We start from the raw sequence: 17,292 nt of genomic DNA, 5'->3' as shown, positions 1-17,292 counted from the left end.
AGCGGGGTGGTGGCAGCAGGGGCAGATAGGGATAGTTCCCTGACTTCATGTGTAGATAACCTGGTTACAAAGCAAGGATCGCCTTGAAGGGAGAAGAGGAAATCCTCACAGCGGACAATGTGTTGCTGAAAGGTGGTTTGTGGAGGAGGGGCTGTTCCCAGGCAGCCTATTTAAATGCCTTAGTGAATGGCAGATCACATACAGAGGGATGTCTCGGGCTGTTTTTCTTTCTCTCTTTATGACAACAAATGTGCAGTTAATCAAGCTCTGGACTTGCTCTGGGAAGCCCAGAATTGGGCCTAAAGATTAAAATAAATGGAAAAACTGTGAAACCATGAAAATACATTAAAAAAAAAACTTTTCAGGTGTAATACACAAAAGCAAACAAGTTTATCTTAAAAAATATCAAGTATCACATCCATAGACTATTCCTAATTATAATTACGTCTTAAAGCAACATTTGTCTTTGTTTACAAATACAGCAGCAGGTGATAAAACCTAACATCTCAAACAGATTGCTTACAGTTCATAATACAAACAAATGTGTGTCAAATCACATTTTAGGCAGTTTAACTTAAAATGCATAGACAATTACATACATTAAATTTGTCATTATTAAGTCAATGAAAAAAATCACAATATCAAGAAAAAAATACAAAAATATCAAGGAAAAGAATGCTTTACAGAACGCGCATAAGAAGTCAAGTTTACTTAATGGCAATAAATCAGGATCTACTAATCAGTGACAGGCAGTGAAAGTGCCTTTATCCAGGGGAAAGTTAGAGGAAAAACATCCCATTACTTTGCACTCGATAGTTGCACTGACAAACACTACAGTCTTGAAAGCGTTTTCTTACCTTAAAAAAAGTTATGCCCTACTTTGTTCTTTAAATGCCCAAAGGCTAGTCTATGAATTCCACCAGCGGCAATACTAAAATATGTTTGTCCGGGTAAACTAATACTGGATGTACTCATCAATTCTGTAATGCCTCCCCCTAGGCTGTAAGCCTCTGAAAGACAGGCATTCTCTTCGTCTCTGTATCTCTGGCATCTGGCAAAGCATCTGGATCACTGACATCTGAGTGTCTGCTGAATGAATGCAGTTTTCAGATGCTGTCTGTTGCCAGAAGCTTGCATGGCCATTTCTTTAATACTGATTATTTTATTGGCAATTTTTGTTTTACTTGGCAGAATTCTGAAAATAAAACAGTGTCTGTCTTCAATACTAAATATTGCTTTATTAAGATAAAATTATAGTCTTCCCTGAAAGCCACCCACCACTTTCTAAGCACAGTACAGTGGATCAGTGTGATTCATCTGAATCAAGCCTTACGCTTTTCAAAAACTTGAACACTTGAAGGTCTGTGCTTAGGTTTAATTTCCGAGGTTTATAAACCAGGCATTTTATAAATCTAGCACTAGATTATTCAGGGTGAGGAAGGAAGACACTGGCACGAATCTTTTGGAAGTGTAGGCAACTGACTGATATGCAAACTAGGCACGGTATTTTAATTGAAACTCTGAGTAGAGCTATGTTGATACACACAAATAGTTTCAAAAGCTGTACATCTGACTACAACAGGTAGCACTAATAACTGTGAGGTAAAAAAAGCAGGGGAAAAACTGACTTCTTTCCTAGAAAATATTCTAATATCCCATTGTAGTGGTATGACAGACCAAGGCCCAAAATTCACCCCCTTTCTTCTCTGCCCTTTTATTGTTCTCTACTGAAAACAATAAACAGTAAAACTGACAAAGAATGAAGGAGGCCCTTGGGTAATTAAAAAAATGTATTGTCTATTCCCAAATAATCAATATATTACTTTACAGAAAACAGGGCTATGGAGTCACAGCTGTAAACAGCCATCTTCAAAAGCATGAACAAGTGTCAGGCCGGGTCCAGTTGAGACAACCCATGGCATTGTAAGCACTCCTTTAAGGAGCCTTCATTCTTGAGGACTGAGTGAGTGAGTGAGGACCTAAGGTCTATACTTTAAATTTTCATTGTCGTCTTTAGGCTCAAAATTTCAAAATCTAAGATTCTAACTTCAGAAACACTATTTCTCAACACATCTCAACTATCTCCATCAAATTTATCTTAAAATTCCTGCTCTGAAAGTCCAAATGCCAGCATATTCCGTACTTCATATTCCCTTAAGACCAAACATACTTTCTAACAAGCAGTCTCTTCCACAAACCAATCTCAGCCTAGCATAACTTGTTTTAAAAGCAACATTATTCCCTTGTAAAGACAAAAACCTTCTTAGATGCTTTCCTCCATTCCTCCCTTGAAACAACTTCTGCTTTTCTTAACTCCACCCTGAACCTAAAAATACCTTTTGCCCCCAAGTACCCACAAGAATTGAGATGCCCCCCCTCAAGTTGAGAAATGATGCTTGAAAATTAAAAAGAATGTAAAAGCGAATTCTATTCCCTTTGATTTCAATTATGTTTAAAAAAAATTTCCCCAAAATCAGTTGGAAAATCCTCGAAGAGCCAAGTTTAAAACGGCAGTATCATCTAGGACACACTGGGCAGTATGGGTCACCAGCAGTTAATATACTTATAAGGGGTAATAATTCCAAATCTTGTATTCATGGCCCTTCAAATCCTTTAGCATAAGATTTTCTCTGATAGTAAATGGTCTCCACAATAAGAGATTCCCAAACTTGCTACCTATTCTTCTTGTAGTCAAATGTTATCCTCTCTAGTGTTAAATATTTTATCTGAAGCCAGAGTTGTCAACTTATTCCAAGGTAGGACAACCAAAATAACCAAAAGGAGAGAGATCTTTGCTGCCATCTCACTTTGCCTATCATCCCTTCAGAGTTAGCTGACATTATGATATTGATTGATAAGTTAAGCTATGACACCTAAGGCTACTGCCTTATAAACTGAAGGCTACAACAGATTCCAAGAGTGTTGCAGATAGCTGCCACTTGTCCCTGCAAAGAAGTGAAAGAAAAAAAGACTGTGCCACTATGAAAGGGCTGTCTAACATTCCCCAGTCTGAAAATATCTAAACAAATTAGTTTCAATTCTGAAAGCCTGAATCTATCATCTACTTAAGGGAGGCCTAAATACTGAATGTTCCTCTCAAAGGTGACAATCTTGCTTTCTTAAAAGGAGGTAGCTATCAAACCATTATATTGGCAGCATTTGGCATTCTTGACATTTTAACTATAAGAGAAACTACTAAATATTTTATTTCTAAGCAAAGGTAAGAGCTCCAGCATAAATCTCTCATATACTGGTCAAGAAAGTCACAATACATTTTAGTAACCTAATGGATACATTCAAAATTTGAGAAATAACATGGTCAGTTCTATCCCAAATCTAAAAATCGGATTTAAAGATAAGGTGCCAAAAAGCTATTCTGGAGGTTACAAACAACACTTATTTTTAAGTAACACAGTCACACTGCTTTAAACTCAATTGCAGAGATCTACACTTTATGATTATTCTCAGTGTTACAGCTAGAGAATAATTTTTGATGGCACTCATTCTTCTACCTATATACCTGTCTTACCTGTCAACAAATATAGAACTGAACTGTTAGCCATAAGCACGTTACAAACAGATCCAGGAAAACTATGCAAGAGACGATGACATAGCTTAACCACTCTGAAAGACGTAACGTGTTTCGATCACACTTGTACAAAGAGAACAGTCATGTCTATATGACTAAGGTTCTCTAAACATAACTTCTGTGTTTGTGATAGACCCCTAGAGTGTGCCAGCTTTCTGCATCAGGATGGAATGAAGGGAAGTGCTTCTTCTAAAGAACCGAGGGAGAGGGGGCTACAGGAAGAGTCCTGCAGAAGAGTGTTTTGTGGGAAGGCAAATTACTTGTTACTATGAAGCAGTTCCTAGGGTCTCTTCTAGTTTGAGGTTCAAGACAAAGGAGAGAAATATTTCCGTCCTTGAGCTCTTTCCAAAGTAATATGGACACATCATAATCTATTCTACAAGTACAAAGACATCACCAATTCTCTAAGAATATAATTTACATATACATGTTGGCCTGCATTAAAAAGAAAACAGTTTCCATAAACAGATTTTAGAGCTGTATGACCCATATGGCTAAAAATACATCAGGTGGAACTCAAAATGAAGTAAAGTTTTTACTAAAAGCTCAAGGATAAAAATGAACTCAACATCTGACAATAATTACCAACAGTTTTAAAATGTATATCCAAAAGATAACCTCAGAAGGACCAGGTTTATTTATCCTATAGATAGAGCAGCTCAAAATGTTGAGAGGCATCATTTGTTTAAATTATGACAATGTGATTGTTTTCAAAGTGTGTTTATTTAGGGGAAAAAGTGATAATATAAGTATTTAGTTTCATAATTTAAACAAATTGAAAATTTGTTTTAAACAAATTGTATCAAAGAGCTATTCAATATACTTAATTACTTTAACTTTCCATAAAAACCGAATAAAAATCACGTTTGAATGATTTACTTTTACATTTTTATCTGATTGTTTCCATCAGATGTACTATACATCCAAGCACAAGAGGCAGATATCTTCTGAGAGGTGCAAGAGTTGTTCTTTCATGAATGCCCTCTAAGAATAGTGAAACAGCAATTTTTATATATGCATTCAAGTGCATATATATATATGTACTTCAAAAAGCAATTCGTCATCTCTTCATCCATTGTTAACTTAATGGTAAGACTGCAATAGAAAAAAGAAAAAGTAAACTTCTAGATTTTGTAAATGGAGTTGATTAACTCCTTGCTGTGGCTTAAAATAAACTTATTGCTTAATAAAGCCAAACAGCTAATCATCTCACTTATTCTGGCATACAATTTACAAAAATAATTTTTTAGGACAATATATATAGAGCAAAAAGTTACACTAATGAAAAGGAGTTTTAGGGGCACTTTATTAAGGTATTTCTCCTTTACAATTGAGGTGGATGTTTGATTAATCTGGTTGGAGATCTGATTAGTACTTTGTTAAGAATAAATAGATTTTTTCGCCCCTATGGAGCATCTGACTTGGCTCAGTTCATGGGGAAACAGGGTGCTTTTCTATTTGGTCATACGCCCAAGAAAGGGTCCTCGACTTAAGATGTCAACCCTACTCCAGCTTGGCTGACAGTAAAGCACACAGCATTACATATAATTGGCAATGCAGAGATTGGTATAATCTTGAGATCAGTACTGTTAAGGAGCTAACAAAACCTTGGCTGAGAAACACTATGGACAGTTGCATGAAAGATGGGCAATGTTACACATTCACTGCCCAGGATTCTCTAAAAATCTACCTCTATATCTAGCCAGACTGGCAGAGATTACTTTTAGTGAACTTGTGCTTTGGTGTGATGCTATAAAACAGTACTGAGAAATGTTAAAAAAAAAAAAAAAAATCCAACGAAACACATCTTTGAGTTTACCTCAAGGATGCTGTTGAGGACACTGCTTACTACATTACAAAGTCTTTGGGGATATTTGGGGAATTTTTCTACTTTTAGTACCAGGAATATTGTTTTCATCCTTTTAAATGCTTTACCTAAGTTTACCTGAAGTTTGAAAGTTACTCTTTTTTAATATACACACACCTTTTTAAAAAAGGTTTAAAAGCTTTCTAATCTTCCATCCGAAACTGGAGACAATCTTTCAGTTGTGCTTACGGGACTATTACTGCATGTTAAATAACAAATTAAACACTCACATGGGGGCCACCGGGCATCGGTGGAGCACCGGAAGGTCCTGAAGGCACTTGAAAAGGATTACTGGGACTGGGATAGAGTCCTGGTGTGGGATATGATCCTGCAGGGGCAGGATATGGCGCTGGCGGTCCCCAGGCTCCTGGTGGAACAGTGCCCCATGGAACAGGTGGTGCAGCCCCTGGTGCTTGGGGAGGAGGAGGAGCGGGATATGGCCCTGGAGATGGATATGGCATATTAGGGGTAGGATACTGCCCTCCCATTCCTGGTGCCCAAGGTCCAGAAGACATGGATCCCCATGGACCTAAAGGACCAGCTGCAGCTGGATCTGTGGGCGCACCATAGGGTCTCGGAAGCTCTGGAAAGGGCATATTTGGTGTAGGATATGGCCCTGTGGGGCCAGGGCCTGGCACAGTTGGGGCTGGATAAGGACCACCAGGTGGGGGGCATGATGGTCCAGAAGGAGGAAAGGGTGCAGGGGGTCCTGGAGGTGGTCCGGTGGGAGGCACAGAGGGATACATTCCTGTTGGTGCTGGTCCAAAAGGCACAGTGGAGGGTGTTGCACTTGGTGGGAGTCCAGATGGCACAGAAGGTGGAGCACTTGGGTTATTCCAAGGGTTGGAACCTGGCCAGCCTTGAGGAGGTTGGCCGGGTTTTGTATTGCTCACAGCAGAGGTTTTGGCAGGGGAGTGTTCAGGTAGCGCATCTGCCAACTGGAATACAAAACAGGCGTGTCTTATTGACCTTATTCAGGGACAAGCGATGCCAAACATAATTACAAACCCATAAAGGATAGTAAGCTATAGGCTCAGGGATTCTTCAAAAGCCAAGCTGTTCAGTTTTTTAAAAAACAACTCATTTAATACAAAATTTAGGAGTTACCTCGAATAGCAGCTTTACCATGCAAATTCCTCAGAGAAGCTCAAGTTTTCTAAATACAAGTGATGAACAAAGTGTGATCTCGATCCTAGCTTTACCTCAAGTAAGTTACATACCCTCTCTGAGCTTGTTTCCTCATTTTTAAAACAACAGTTTAGGGTTAACCTGAGGCCTAAATGAGATAACTCATTTAATGCACTTAACACAGTGCCTGGTATGTAATTTTCAATAAATGCTGGCTATTATTAACACTATCAGGTTAAAAGAGAACAGAAGTAACCCTTTAAGAAATTTTCTACTTAAGGATTCATAAAGAAATAAATACAACAGAATGCATTTTCAAACATAGCTCAGTAAATTAAGGCAAATCATCTATCAAAATCACATGCTAAAAAAACAAAAACCAAGAATCACAAAAAGCATCTCTTTTACATTGGAAGACTCAGGGCCCACAGTTAGGACCATGTCTTTTTTCTAAGAGCCAAAAAACTTATGAAGAGTAAATGCGTCAACTTACCGAAAATTCATCAGACATTTTCCTAAAAACAAAACCAAACAAAAAAAAAAAAAGAAAGAAGGAATATTTCAAAACCAGTGTTTAATTTCTTATATATTCTTTAAGGAACTATGCATACACTATTATTACTTAAATGGAATCTTAATCATTTATATAATGATTTTCTTTATACAGGAAAAATTTCCATAATAGTTCATACACCTCTGTAAACTTCATCCCTTTTTACTGGCTGCACATCATATAAAAGTGATCCATAATTTAGTTTACAGTCTCAAGTTGGTGGCGGTTTAGACTGTTCAGTTTGAATTGTTTTAAACAATGACACAGTGAACATCTTTAAACACCTATCTTTTCGAGTCTATCACCAGGAGAAAGTACAGAAGTGAAATACATAGTCAACAGGTAAAGTCATCTAAGATCCATCTCAAAAAGTCCATGCCATGGGCTTCCCTGGTGGCGCAGTGGTTGAGAGTCCGCCTGCCGATGCAGGGGACACGGGTTCGTGCCCCGATCCCGGAAGATCCCACATGCCGCGGAGCGGCTGGGCCCGCGAGCCATGGCCGCGGAGCCTGTGTGTCCGGAGCCTGTGCTCCGCAACGGGAGAGGCCACAGCAGTGAGAGGCCCGCGTACAGCAAAAAAAAAAAAAAAAAAAAAAAGTCCATGCCAGTTTACACTCTACCTTTTTAAAACTCCTCTTCACCACTGGATGTTATTAAATTTATAAATCATTTTCCATTATAATAGGTTAAAAATTGGCATCTTGTTTTAACTTACATTTCTTTAAGTAAGTGGAAAATAGAGCATCATTTAAATTTAATACCATATTTAGACTTCTTTTTCTGCGAATAAGCTCATGCCCTTGGACCACTTTTATCCATTTTTCTAATTGAAGTATAATTAACTTTCAATAAAATGCACGGATCAGTGTTCAGGTAAACAAGCTCTGACAGTTGCATATGCCCCTGTAACCATCCAAGACAGAACATTTCCTTCACTCCATAGGTTTACTCGTGCCACATTCCAATCAATTCCCCTTTGCCACTCAGCAATCACTTTCTTAGTTTTCGCTTGTTCCTTGACTTCATATAAATAGAATAACACAGTATGGACTCTATTTTGCCTTTGATCATTTTACTACTTAGTAGTACATCTTTTTTTTAATGCTTTGTAAGACATTAAAGAAATTAGATGTCTGTCATATGAGACAGAAAAATTCACCTATGGGGCTTCCCTGGTGGCACAGTGGTTGAGAGTCCGCCTGCCGATGCAGGGGACATGGGTTTGTGCCCCGGTCCGGGAAGATCCCACATGCCGCGGAGCGGCTGGGCCCGTGAGCCATGGTCGCTGAGCCTGCGCGTCCGGAGCCTGTGCTCCGCAACGGGAGAGGCCACAGCGGTGAGAGGCCTGCGTACCGCAAAAAAAAAAAAAAAAAAAAAAAAAAAATCACCTATGCTTTCTAATAGTACTTCTATGGTTTAACTTGTTTAAAACCTTTCTGTTCTTTCAAACAACAATTACTGAATAATCTATCTTATTTCAACAGACTTGACAAGCTACCTTTAAAAAAATTTATTTATTATTTATTTATTTTTATTTTTGGCTGCACTGGGTCTTTGTTGCTGCGCACGGGCTTTTCTCTAGTTGTGGCGAGCGGGAGCTTCTCCTGTTGTGGAGCACGGGCTCCAGAGCGCAGGCTCAGTAGTTGTGGCGCACAGGCTTAGTTGCTCCGCAGCATGTGGGATCTTCCCGGACCAGGGCTCGAACCCATTTGACAAGCTACCTTTAATACATTCTACAGTTGCTATTGACAACAAACACTGAATATATATACATACATACACATATATATGTAAATATATCATGGAACAGGCACCATGCTAAGTGCTTTAGGTGTATAACCTCGTTTAATAGATGCAGATTCTATTACCACTCCCAGTGTATAGCTGGAGGAAAGGAAGCTTAGCAAGTTACCTCGTTTAAAGTCAGAGCTAGTGACAAGCAGAGAAGAGATTCAAATCCAGGTATCGTCTGACTGCAGAGCCAAGGCTCTTTTTTAAAAAATATATATATTTTTAAAATAAATTTATTTATTTTATTTATTTATTTTTGGCTGTGTTGGGTCTTCATTGCTGTGCATGGGCTTTCTCTAGTCGTGGGGAGCAGGGGCTACTCTTCTTGGCGGTGTGTGGGCTTCTTATTGCGGTAGCTTCTGTTGTTGCAGAGCACAGGCTTTAGGCGCGCAGGCTCAGTAGTTGTGGTGCACAGGCTTGGTTGCTCCACACCATGTGGGATCTTCCTGGACCAGGGCTCAAACCTGTGTCCCCTGCATTGGCAGGCAGATTTTTTTTTTTAAATAAATAAATTTATTTATTTATGTATTTTTGGCTGCATTGGGTCTTCCTTGCTGCGTGCAGGGTTTTCTCTAGTTGTGGCGAGCGGGGGCTACTCTTCATTGCGGTGCACTGGCTTCTCATTGTGATGGCTTCTCTTGTTGTGGAGCACGGGCTCTAGGCGCGTGGGCTTCAGTAGTTGTGGCGCTCGGGCTTAGTTGCTCTGTTGCATGTGGAATCTTCCCGGACCAGGGCTTGAACCCCTGTCTCCTGCATTGGCAGGCGGATTCTTAACCACTGCGCCACCAGGGAAGCCCCCAGAGCCAAGACTCTTAACCACCAAGTCATAGAGCCTCCATCATTTCCCAAAGGTATTGTGAACTCTATTCTTTCCTACTGATCCACACTATAACATCTCATCTTATCAGGGCAGTTTTAAATTTTAAACAAATTTTATGACCTACTATTACTATTTATTTCAGATTTTCCTGAATATTTTCATGCTTATTTTTTTCTAGATCATTTTGTAAAAAAACAAAACAAACAAACAAAACCCAACAATACAACAAATAAACACACTAAATTTACAGATTAATTTAGGGGACATTTCATACATTTAAAGTATAAAATATTCTCATTCAAGAACAAGGTATGTCTTTCTAGTTCCCATCACTGTCATTTATTATCACTCAGTTTTTTTAAAAAAATAAATTTATTTATTTTATTTTTGGCTGTGTTGGGTCTTCATTGCTGCGTGCAGCCTTTCTCTAGTTGCTGGTAGCGGGGGCTACTCTCCTTTGCGGTGCGTGGGCTTCTTATTGCGGTGGCTTCTCTTGTTGCGGAGCACGGGCTCTAGGCACGCAGGCTTCAGTAGTTGTGGCACATGGGCTCAGTAGTTGTGGCTCATGGGCTCTAGAGCGCAGGCTCAGTAGTTGCGGCACACAGGCTTTGTTGCTCCGCAGCACGTGGGATCTTCCCGGACCAGGGCTCATACCCGTGTCCCCTGCATTAGCAGGTGATTCCCAACCACTGTGCCACCAGGGAAGTCCCCACTCAGTAGTTTTTAAAAATCAAGACTCCTGGGGCTTCCCTGGTGGCGCAGTGGTTGAGAGTCCGCCTGCCGATGCAGGGGACACGGGTTCGTGCCCCGATCCCGGAAGATCCCACATGCCGCGGAGCGGCTGGGCCCGCGAGCCATGGCCGCGGAGCCTGTGTGTCCGGAGCCTGTGCTCCGCAACGGGAGAGGCCACAGCAGTGAGAGGCCCGCGTACAGCAAAAAAAAAAAAAAAAAAATCAAGACTCCTACACATTTTTTGAGTTAGATTTCTAAATGGTAAACGTTTTCTTGTGGTTGTAAATTGGTCCTTCCATTATATATTCTAATTGGTTGTTCATATATGGGAAAGCCTTTCAAATTTTAGTGTATTACTTTTGTAAGCTGTGACATTATTGAATTATTTTATCCTGAAAGTCTCTCAGTTGACTCTCTGGAATCTGCAGATAAAGAATTATGCCATTAGCAAAAAATAATTTTACCTTCTCTTTGTAGTATTTACACCTCTTTTCTCTTTTGCCTAAGCTAGGACTTAAACAACAATGAAATATTAAATAAGATAGTGTGAGCACAGTAGTCTTCTTCTCAACTCTCCTGGCAATACTTCTAATGTTTATATATGACTCATTTTTAGTTTTGAGATTTAAAAAAAAATTACAGTAAGGAAGTTTCTATCTATGCCTATTTTGCTAGACTTATTTATTCCTATTTTGCTAGTTAAAAATAAAAAACCCAACACTGAATTTCTTCAGATGATTTTTTTTGGCATCTAATGAGTTGATCTTGCAGTTCTTCTCCTTTGTCCCATCAATACACAATATAGTTGCATATATATTGCTTAATATTGAGCCATCCTTGCATTTAGTTTTATCATTTATGATTTGGTTATCATGAGGAATGATAAAGGAAATGAACAGGAAGCCTACTGCTGCAACTGCTATAACCCTGCTCTTAATTCGTAATATTAAAAAACACATCATGAATGTATAGCAATACAATTATCTAGTCATTCCCATGTTAAGGTTTGTTTTATACTAAAATGTCACATCACACAATAGTAAATTCTTAGGACTAAAGTTTATCCATGCACAACAAGTTTAAAGTTTACCTAAGACTAACATTCTTTTCAAACAGGGTGAGCCTTTTCGAAACAGAAAATAGTTCTGTATCAAAGTTCACACTAATTCTGGAGCAGAAAACCTAACCAACTAAGCAACTCATTGAATTTCACATGGTCTTACAGTTTGGGTTTTCAAAATTACTCATCTCCCTCTTAGTTTGTGAAAAACTATGGTTAATTAATCATAGCATTACATTAAAATATTGTATTCCATTAGTTAATAATATCAAACTGATTCACAACTCTGGCTTTCAAAAGTTTAAATTCAAAATCAAATCCTGGAAGATAGAGGAAATAATAAAGCCCCGACCAAAGGGATTAGAAATAAGTCACTTCCTGTTCTACAGATCTGCATAGTAAAGTGACCTGCTCTCCATACCTAGAATAAAGTGTTCATATTAATTGGAAACATTCCGATTTATTATTTGGAGAATACTTTCATCATAAAAAGGTTAAAAAATAGAGTTGGACATCACTATTCCAATATGAGAAGAGTTGCAGAATGTAAAAAAAAAACAAACCACGAAAACCCCTAGGTTTTCTTATTTCTTTTTTTTGGCTGTGCCACATGGCTTGTGGAATCTTAGCTCCCACACCAGGGATTGAACCTGGGGCCCCAGCAATGAAAGTGCCAAGTCCTAACCAATGGACCGCCAGGGGATTCTCCAAACCCTAGATTTTCTAAAAAACGATTCTCAAACATATGGATTATGCTAATTAAGATGAGGCCAATGCAACCTTGAACTAGGGGAAAAAAAGTGTAAAATCAAGGAAGATTTAAATTTTTCTTTTCAGAATAATCTAAAGCTATCACTTCCAAACTTTCTGTTACTACTTTATGGCAGTACACATTATGTGAAGGATAATCACTGTATTTTTATTTTTTTAAATTTTTGGCTGTGTTGGGTCTTCATTGCTGCGTGTGGGCTTTCTCTAGTTGTGGCAAGCAGGGGCTACTCTTCATTGAGGTGCACGGGCTTCTCATTGCGGTGGCTTCTCTTGCTGCGGACGATGGGCTCTAGGCGCGTGGGCTTTAGTATTTGTGGCACGAGGGCTCAGTAGTTGTGGCTCGCAAGCTCTAGAGCGCAGGCTCAGTAGTTGTGGTGCACGGGTTTAGTTGCTCCGCGGCATGTGGGATCTTCCCGGACCAGGGCTTGAACGCATGTCCCCTGCATTGGCAGGCGGATTCTAAACCACTGTGCCACCAGGGAAGCCCAATCATTGTATTTTCTGAGGAGCAATTTTAAAACAAGAGTACAAAATTTCTTTCAACATGCACTAGAAAAGTAAAACATTTCTGTAAGCGTATGGCCTTTAGAGTAAAAATGGTAATTCCATCATGGGGAGGTTTAAAAAAGTTGAACTCCATAAATTACTAGTGACTATTGGAAAAGGAATATTTCAATAGGCCATCAAATTGTAGTGGAGTCATAAACAGTATGGGACTACACAGTTATGAAACATGGACACCAATCCTTTCGTCTGAATCTTTTGACAAAGGCAAACTTTTTAACCAGAGACCACCTTCCCATCAGCAAAACAGTTATAATTTCCGACTACTTCACAGATAAGTAAAATATTTAATAATCTACAGTTATAAACAAGTAACATTTATTAAGAGTCACTAAGGGAAATCAGGATTTTTGCATGGTTTTGTTTAGTATGGAGAGAGGATACGGTAGTGGTAATATATTGTACTGAAAATATAAATTTTGAATAAACGTATAGGATAAACTAGTATTGGCGTTTATCAGATACACTCTAATTTACATTTGGGCAACTCAAGAAATTGGGGATCTGCAAGTTTTTGAACATTTTAAATTACTTAGAAACATGTAATTAAAAAAATTTTTTTCCCCACAACCTCATGTCAGCCGTATTTTCTACATTCAGATACTTATTGGAACATAAGTGCCAGGTACTGCATTGGGCCTTGGGGAAATGAATAGTATTGCGTGGAATAAACGCTTAAAGGCGTTCACAGTATGGCGGAGAACTACCATTTAAACAGTAGGTTACCTGGGGTAAGCGCAGGGCTCTATGGGAGCACCTCGAAAAGCTCCTATAGGTATCAAGGAAAGGAGTATCAGACAAGGAGTCCCGAGGAGTGGTGCCTTTGCAGTCTGGGAGAATGAGGTGAAGAGCTGCGATAGGCCCTAGGGAAAGGAGCAGTTTGTGCAAAAGCTGAGAGGGGGACAAGAGATCTGTGGGAAGTGTAAGCCAGCGGTGCCCAACCTTTTCGGCACCAGGGGCCGGTTTCACGGAAAACAAATTTTCCACGGAAGCGGGGGTGGGGAGAGGGGGATGGCTCAGGCGGTAATGCGAGCGATGGGGAGCGGCTGATGAAGCCTCGCTCACCGCAGCTCACCTTCTGCAGTGCGGCCCGGTTCCTAACTGGCCACGGACGTGCGGGTCCGTACGGGCCCGTGGCCTGGCGGTTGGGGACCCCTGGTGTAAGCAGTTCAGATTGGTTAGAATGTAGAAAATGGAGGAATATGAAAGCCTTAGCAGACAGTCTCTAGACCAAGGTTTGAATGTCTCTGAGTCAGTTACCTGAATGAACCTGTTACTTCAACTATAAAGAATGGGCCAGTAACAGGAGAGACTAAATGGGACTGGTAAATCAAGTGCCTATAATAAAAGTGCCCGGAAAACAGACACATTATCTTGTCTTCCTCTGTGTATGGGCAGATTGCTTATGGTTAAAAAGAGTGAACACCAATATAGTATGACAGACTACGTAACACTGCACTTCACTGGCTGGCTCTGCACAAGCTGAGCTGTGCAAACCCCAGAGGTGAAAGCAGACAGGAGTAGCATCCACTTCATAGATTTGCTGTGAGACTTACATAATAAACAACTCTCTTGGTCACTGTCTGGCACATAGCAAAAACTCAACAAATGTTAGCTTTTACAAATTGCTACGATAGGTCCACAAACCTTTATCTACAGTTCTCAGTTCAGAAACCTCTAAAAATGAAAGAAATGCTCCCAGGTTTGGCATAAAACTTACTTGGTGGCAAAACCTGACCTGAGGCTATTTTACAGTTTCCATTAATTCTCCCCTATTCGCTGCACAAATATTACTGTTGGATTAGGGGATGCTGCCCCGACTCTGCTAGTGTGATCTCTCATCTTTGCACCTTATTGTCTTTCTAAAATCTAAAGATAAAATCCAAAGATTTCTCAATTCCAAAACACACTGGTCCCAAGGATTTCGGTTAAGGGGTTGTCTCTGGGTCTCCGTTCCTCCTGGAGAGAGGAAAAGGACATCCTAGTACACACAGCTCAAGTTTCTGAGACAAACTCGTTTTGAATAGGAGGTTCAAGACACCAGTAGCAAGAAGAATGTCTGTTCTCCCTGCCCAAAGAACACTCCTAAACAAAGAACTTCTGAAAGATTTCTGAAGGCTACCTTCCCCTGTAATGAGGCCCATACAACCACCACGTGTACGAGTGTGTATTTCTTTAGTAGCAATGCTATAAAAAAATTTTTTTTCAGTCAGGTGAGTACGGTTCGATGCTTCAACATTAGAATCCTCATTTATTAAAAGCACTACTCTTGGTTTTCAGAAGAAAACGGTCCAAAGCCACCAAGCGCTCCTAAATCCTACAAAAAGGGAGTATTACAGAACTCAACACTTCCCATCGTTTCTGTCATGGGTATTCGTCTAAGGTATCTGCTAGCAACTCCTCTAGAAAATAATGACCAAAACGTCACAATGAGAAAAATCTTAAACTAGCGTCACAGACTCCACCAAGAATCTGTTTAGGCCTCCCTCTCCCTTTCATTGGAAATTACTGAGTGGGGGAGGGGGCCAGGGCCAAGGGGCGGGAGGCCGGCAGCCCTAAAGGGCCAAACGAACAAAAGGAGTCCGGGATCAACCGGAGCGAACCGGCCTCCGAGCGGGTCGCGCCTGCCCGGGAAGGGGTGGGGGAGGGGCCAGGCCGCTCCCCGCCCCGCCCCCAGCCAGGCCTGACGTCACGCGCGGAGAAACCCATCGGGCGCGACGTCACCCGCCTCCGACGCCTTCTCCTTGGGGGGCGAGAGAGCCGACATCCCGCAGCCGGGAGGAAGACGACGGGGAGAAACCCTTAGCCCCCGGCCCCCAAAGAGGCGACTCAGGCATCTCCGTTACTGCGCCCGCGTCCCGCTTGGGCGTGCTCCTTTGCTCCCCTCCACGACCCCGCCAGCACCGAGGCAGCCTCACCCGGCAAGATCCGAACCCGCAGCAAGGTCTAGAAGCGGCGATGGGTCCGAGGGAACTGAGCGCTGAAGAACTGAGCGCAGCCCGACCGACGGCAGCGGCGACGGAGACTGGGGCGGCAGCAGCACCAGCAGAGCGCGGCTCCTCCTGGCGCCGGAACAGGAAGCGCCGAGCTTCGAGCGCGCTGCCCCCGCCCGCGCTCCGCCTCTCCTCTGGTCGGCCGGGCCCGGCCGCGCGCGCGCCCCCTACAGGGCCCGGGTGGCACTGCGGCCCGCCCGGCCCCGGCGGCGCGGCTGTTCCTTGCGCTCGCTCCCGGGCGGCTGTTTTCTCTCGGTGGGCGGGAGGAAAACGCCCCGATGTTCCGGAGTTCTGAGCAGTCTGGAGGAAACGCCAGTGGCCGGTGGCATTCTGGGCAGCCTGGAGGAAATTGTTAACTTGTCTCCTGAAGAGAAGGTTGAAGTCAGGTTCTGGATTCCCTACGCTTGCGGTCTTTAGAGCCAGGCCTCGAAGCTGGCTAGGTGTGAATGCAGCCTAACCCCGGGACACGGATCCGTTGGCCAAAATTGGAGAGCTAAAAGCAATACAGGAAGGGGAAGACGTTTGCAAATGGCTTGACAAATCGATATTAACTAAAGGAACGGATGTCTTTGCAGATTTTTTTCTGATCAGTATTTCTTCTCCCACAGTTCAGTTTTGAATAAACCTTTACCTACCTACTCTGTCAGGCCCAAAAGATGATGGATTGACACATGGCCCCAGCCGTCAGGGAACGTGCTAGCTACTAATGAAGATGTCATAATTACGTGGTGTACAAAATATACACACATAACATACATATATTTTAATGTAAAAATTAAAAGTATGCAATATTCTTACAACATTTTACTTCATTGTTTTCATTTGCTGTTAGTGGATCGGTGGGTGGACATTTTACTATAAACTTCTTAAACGAAGACTTGTTTGGGTTTACTCCACAGCACACATAATTCTCATTCTGAAAAATGAGCAACAGAGAAACTTCAAATACCTAAGCCTGGGGAAGACATGTTTTTGGTTAGGGGCAGTGGTCTATGGAAAATAATACCACTAGTGTGAACTACCTACCCTGCCCTAATGGGAGGCAGTGAATCAGCAGTGCCTTGTGGCACGGGAAGCAGTGCCATAGGAAGCCTGAAGCAACAGTAAGTCAGCAAAATAGTGCTATATTTAAGTTTTTGATATTTTGCTCATCATAGGGCTTTTTTTTTGCATTCTGATTTTTAAATGTTGCACAAAAAATTTTCATTACTGAGTTTATGGTCAAAAAAAATTTGTGTCCACGTTGAGTGTCTCACTCTACTCCTGGTCACGTGCATTAGAGTGACCAACAACCTCCAGCTTTTCCCATGTTCCCAGTCAATAACCAAGCATGCCAGGAGTTCTAGAGGTAGGCCATTCCTGTCCCATGTAGGCTCCTACAGGTAACCTGTTGGGAACTACATCCTCGCCTAGCATTTTTAGAA

At 41.4% G+C, this 17,292-nt stretch overlaps 1 protein-coding gene across 2 annotated transcripts; it reads right to left on the bottom strand.

Moving 5' to 3' along the window:
* Nucleotides 1-341: 341 nt before the first annotated feature.
* On the bottom strand, nucleotides 342-15,924 carry MAPK1IP1L (mitogen-activated protein kinase 1 interacting protein 1 like). 2 transcript variants are annotated; one of them, XM_082619248.1, is made up of 5 exons: nucleotides 15,794-15,857; nucleotides 13,602-13,644; nucleotides 7,078-7,099; nucleotides 5,687-6,394; nucleotides 342-4,684 (listed from the first exon to the last, which is right to left on the bottom strand). In XM_082619248.1, exons 3-5 carry the CDS (start codon nucleotides 7,093-7,095, stop codon nucleotides 4,673-4,675), a joined length of 738 nt encoding a protein of 245 aa, XP_082475374.1. In that variant the 5' UTR covers nucleotides 7,096-7,099; nucleotides 13,602-13,644; nucleotides 15,794-15,857; the 3' UTR covers nucleotides 342-4,672. The 2 variants fall into 2 exon arrangements, with proteins under 2 accessions (XP_082475374.1, XP_082475373.1); XM_082619247.1 differs by lacking the exon at nucleotides 13,602-13,644 and having other exon boundaries at nucleotides 15,794-15,924.
* Between the last annotated feature and the right edge of the window lie 1,368 nt (nucleotides 15,925-17,292).

Source organism: Mesoplodon mirus (genome assembly GCF_964341445.2).
Source record: "Mesoplodon mirus genome assembly, chromosome: 4".
NCBI classification, from domain to species: domain Eukaryota; kingdom Metazoa; phylum Chordata; class Mammalia; order Artiodactyla; family Ziphiidae; genus Mesoplodon; species Mesoplodon mirus.
This window is presented reverse-complemented; position numbering and strand designations above follow the sequence as displayed.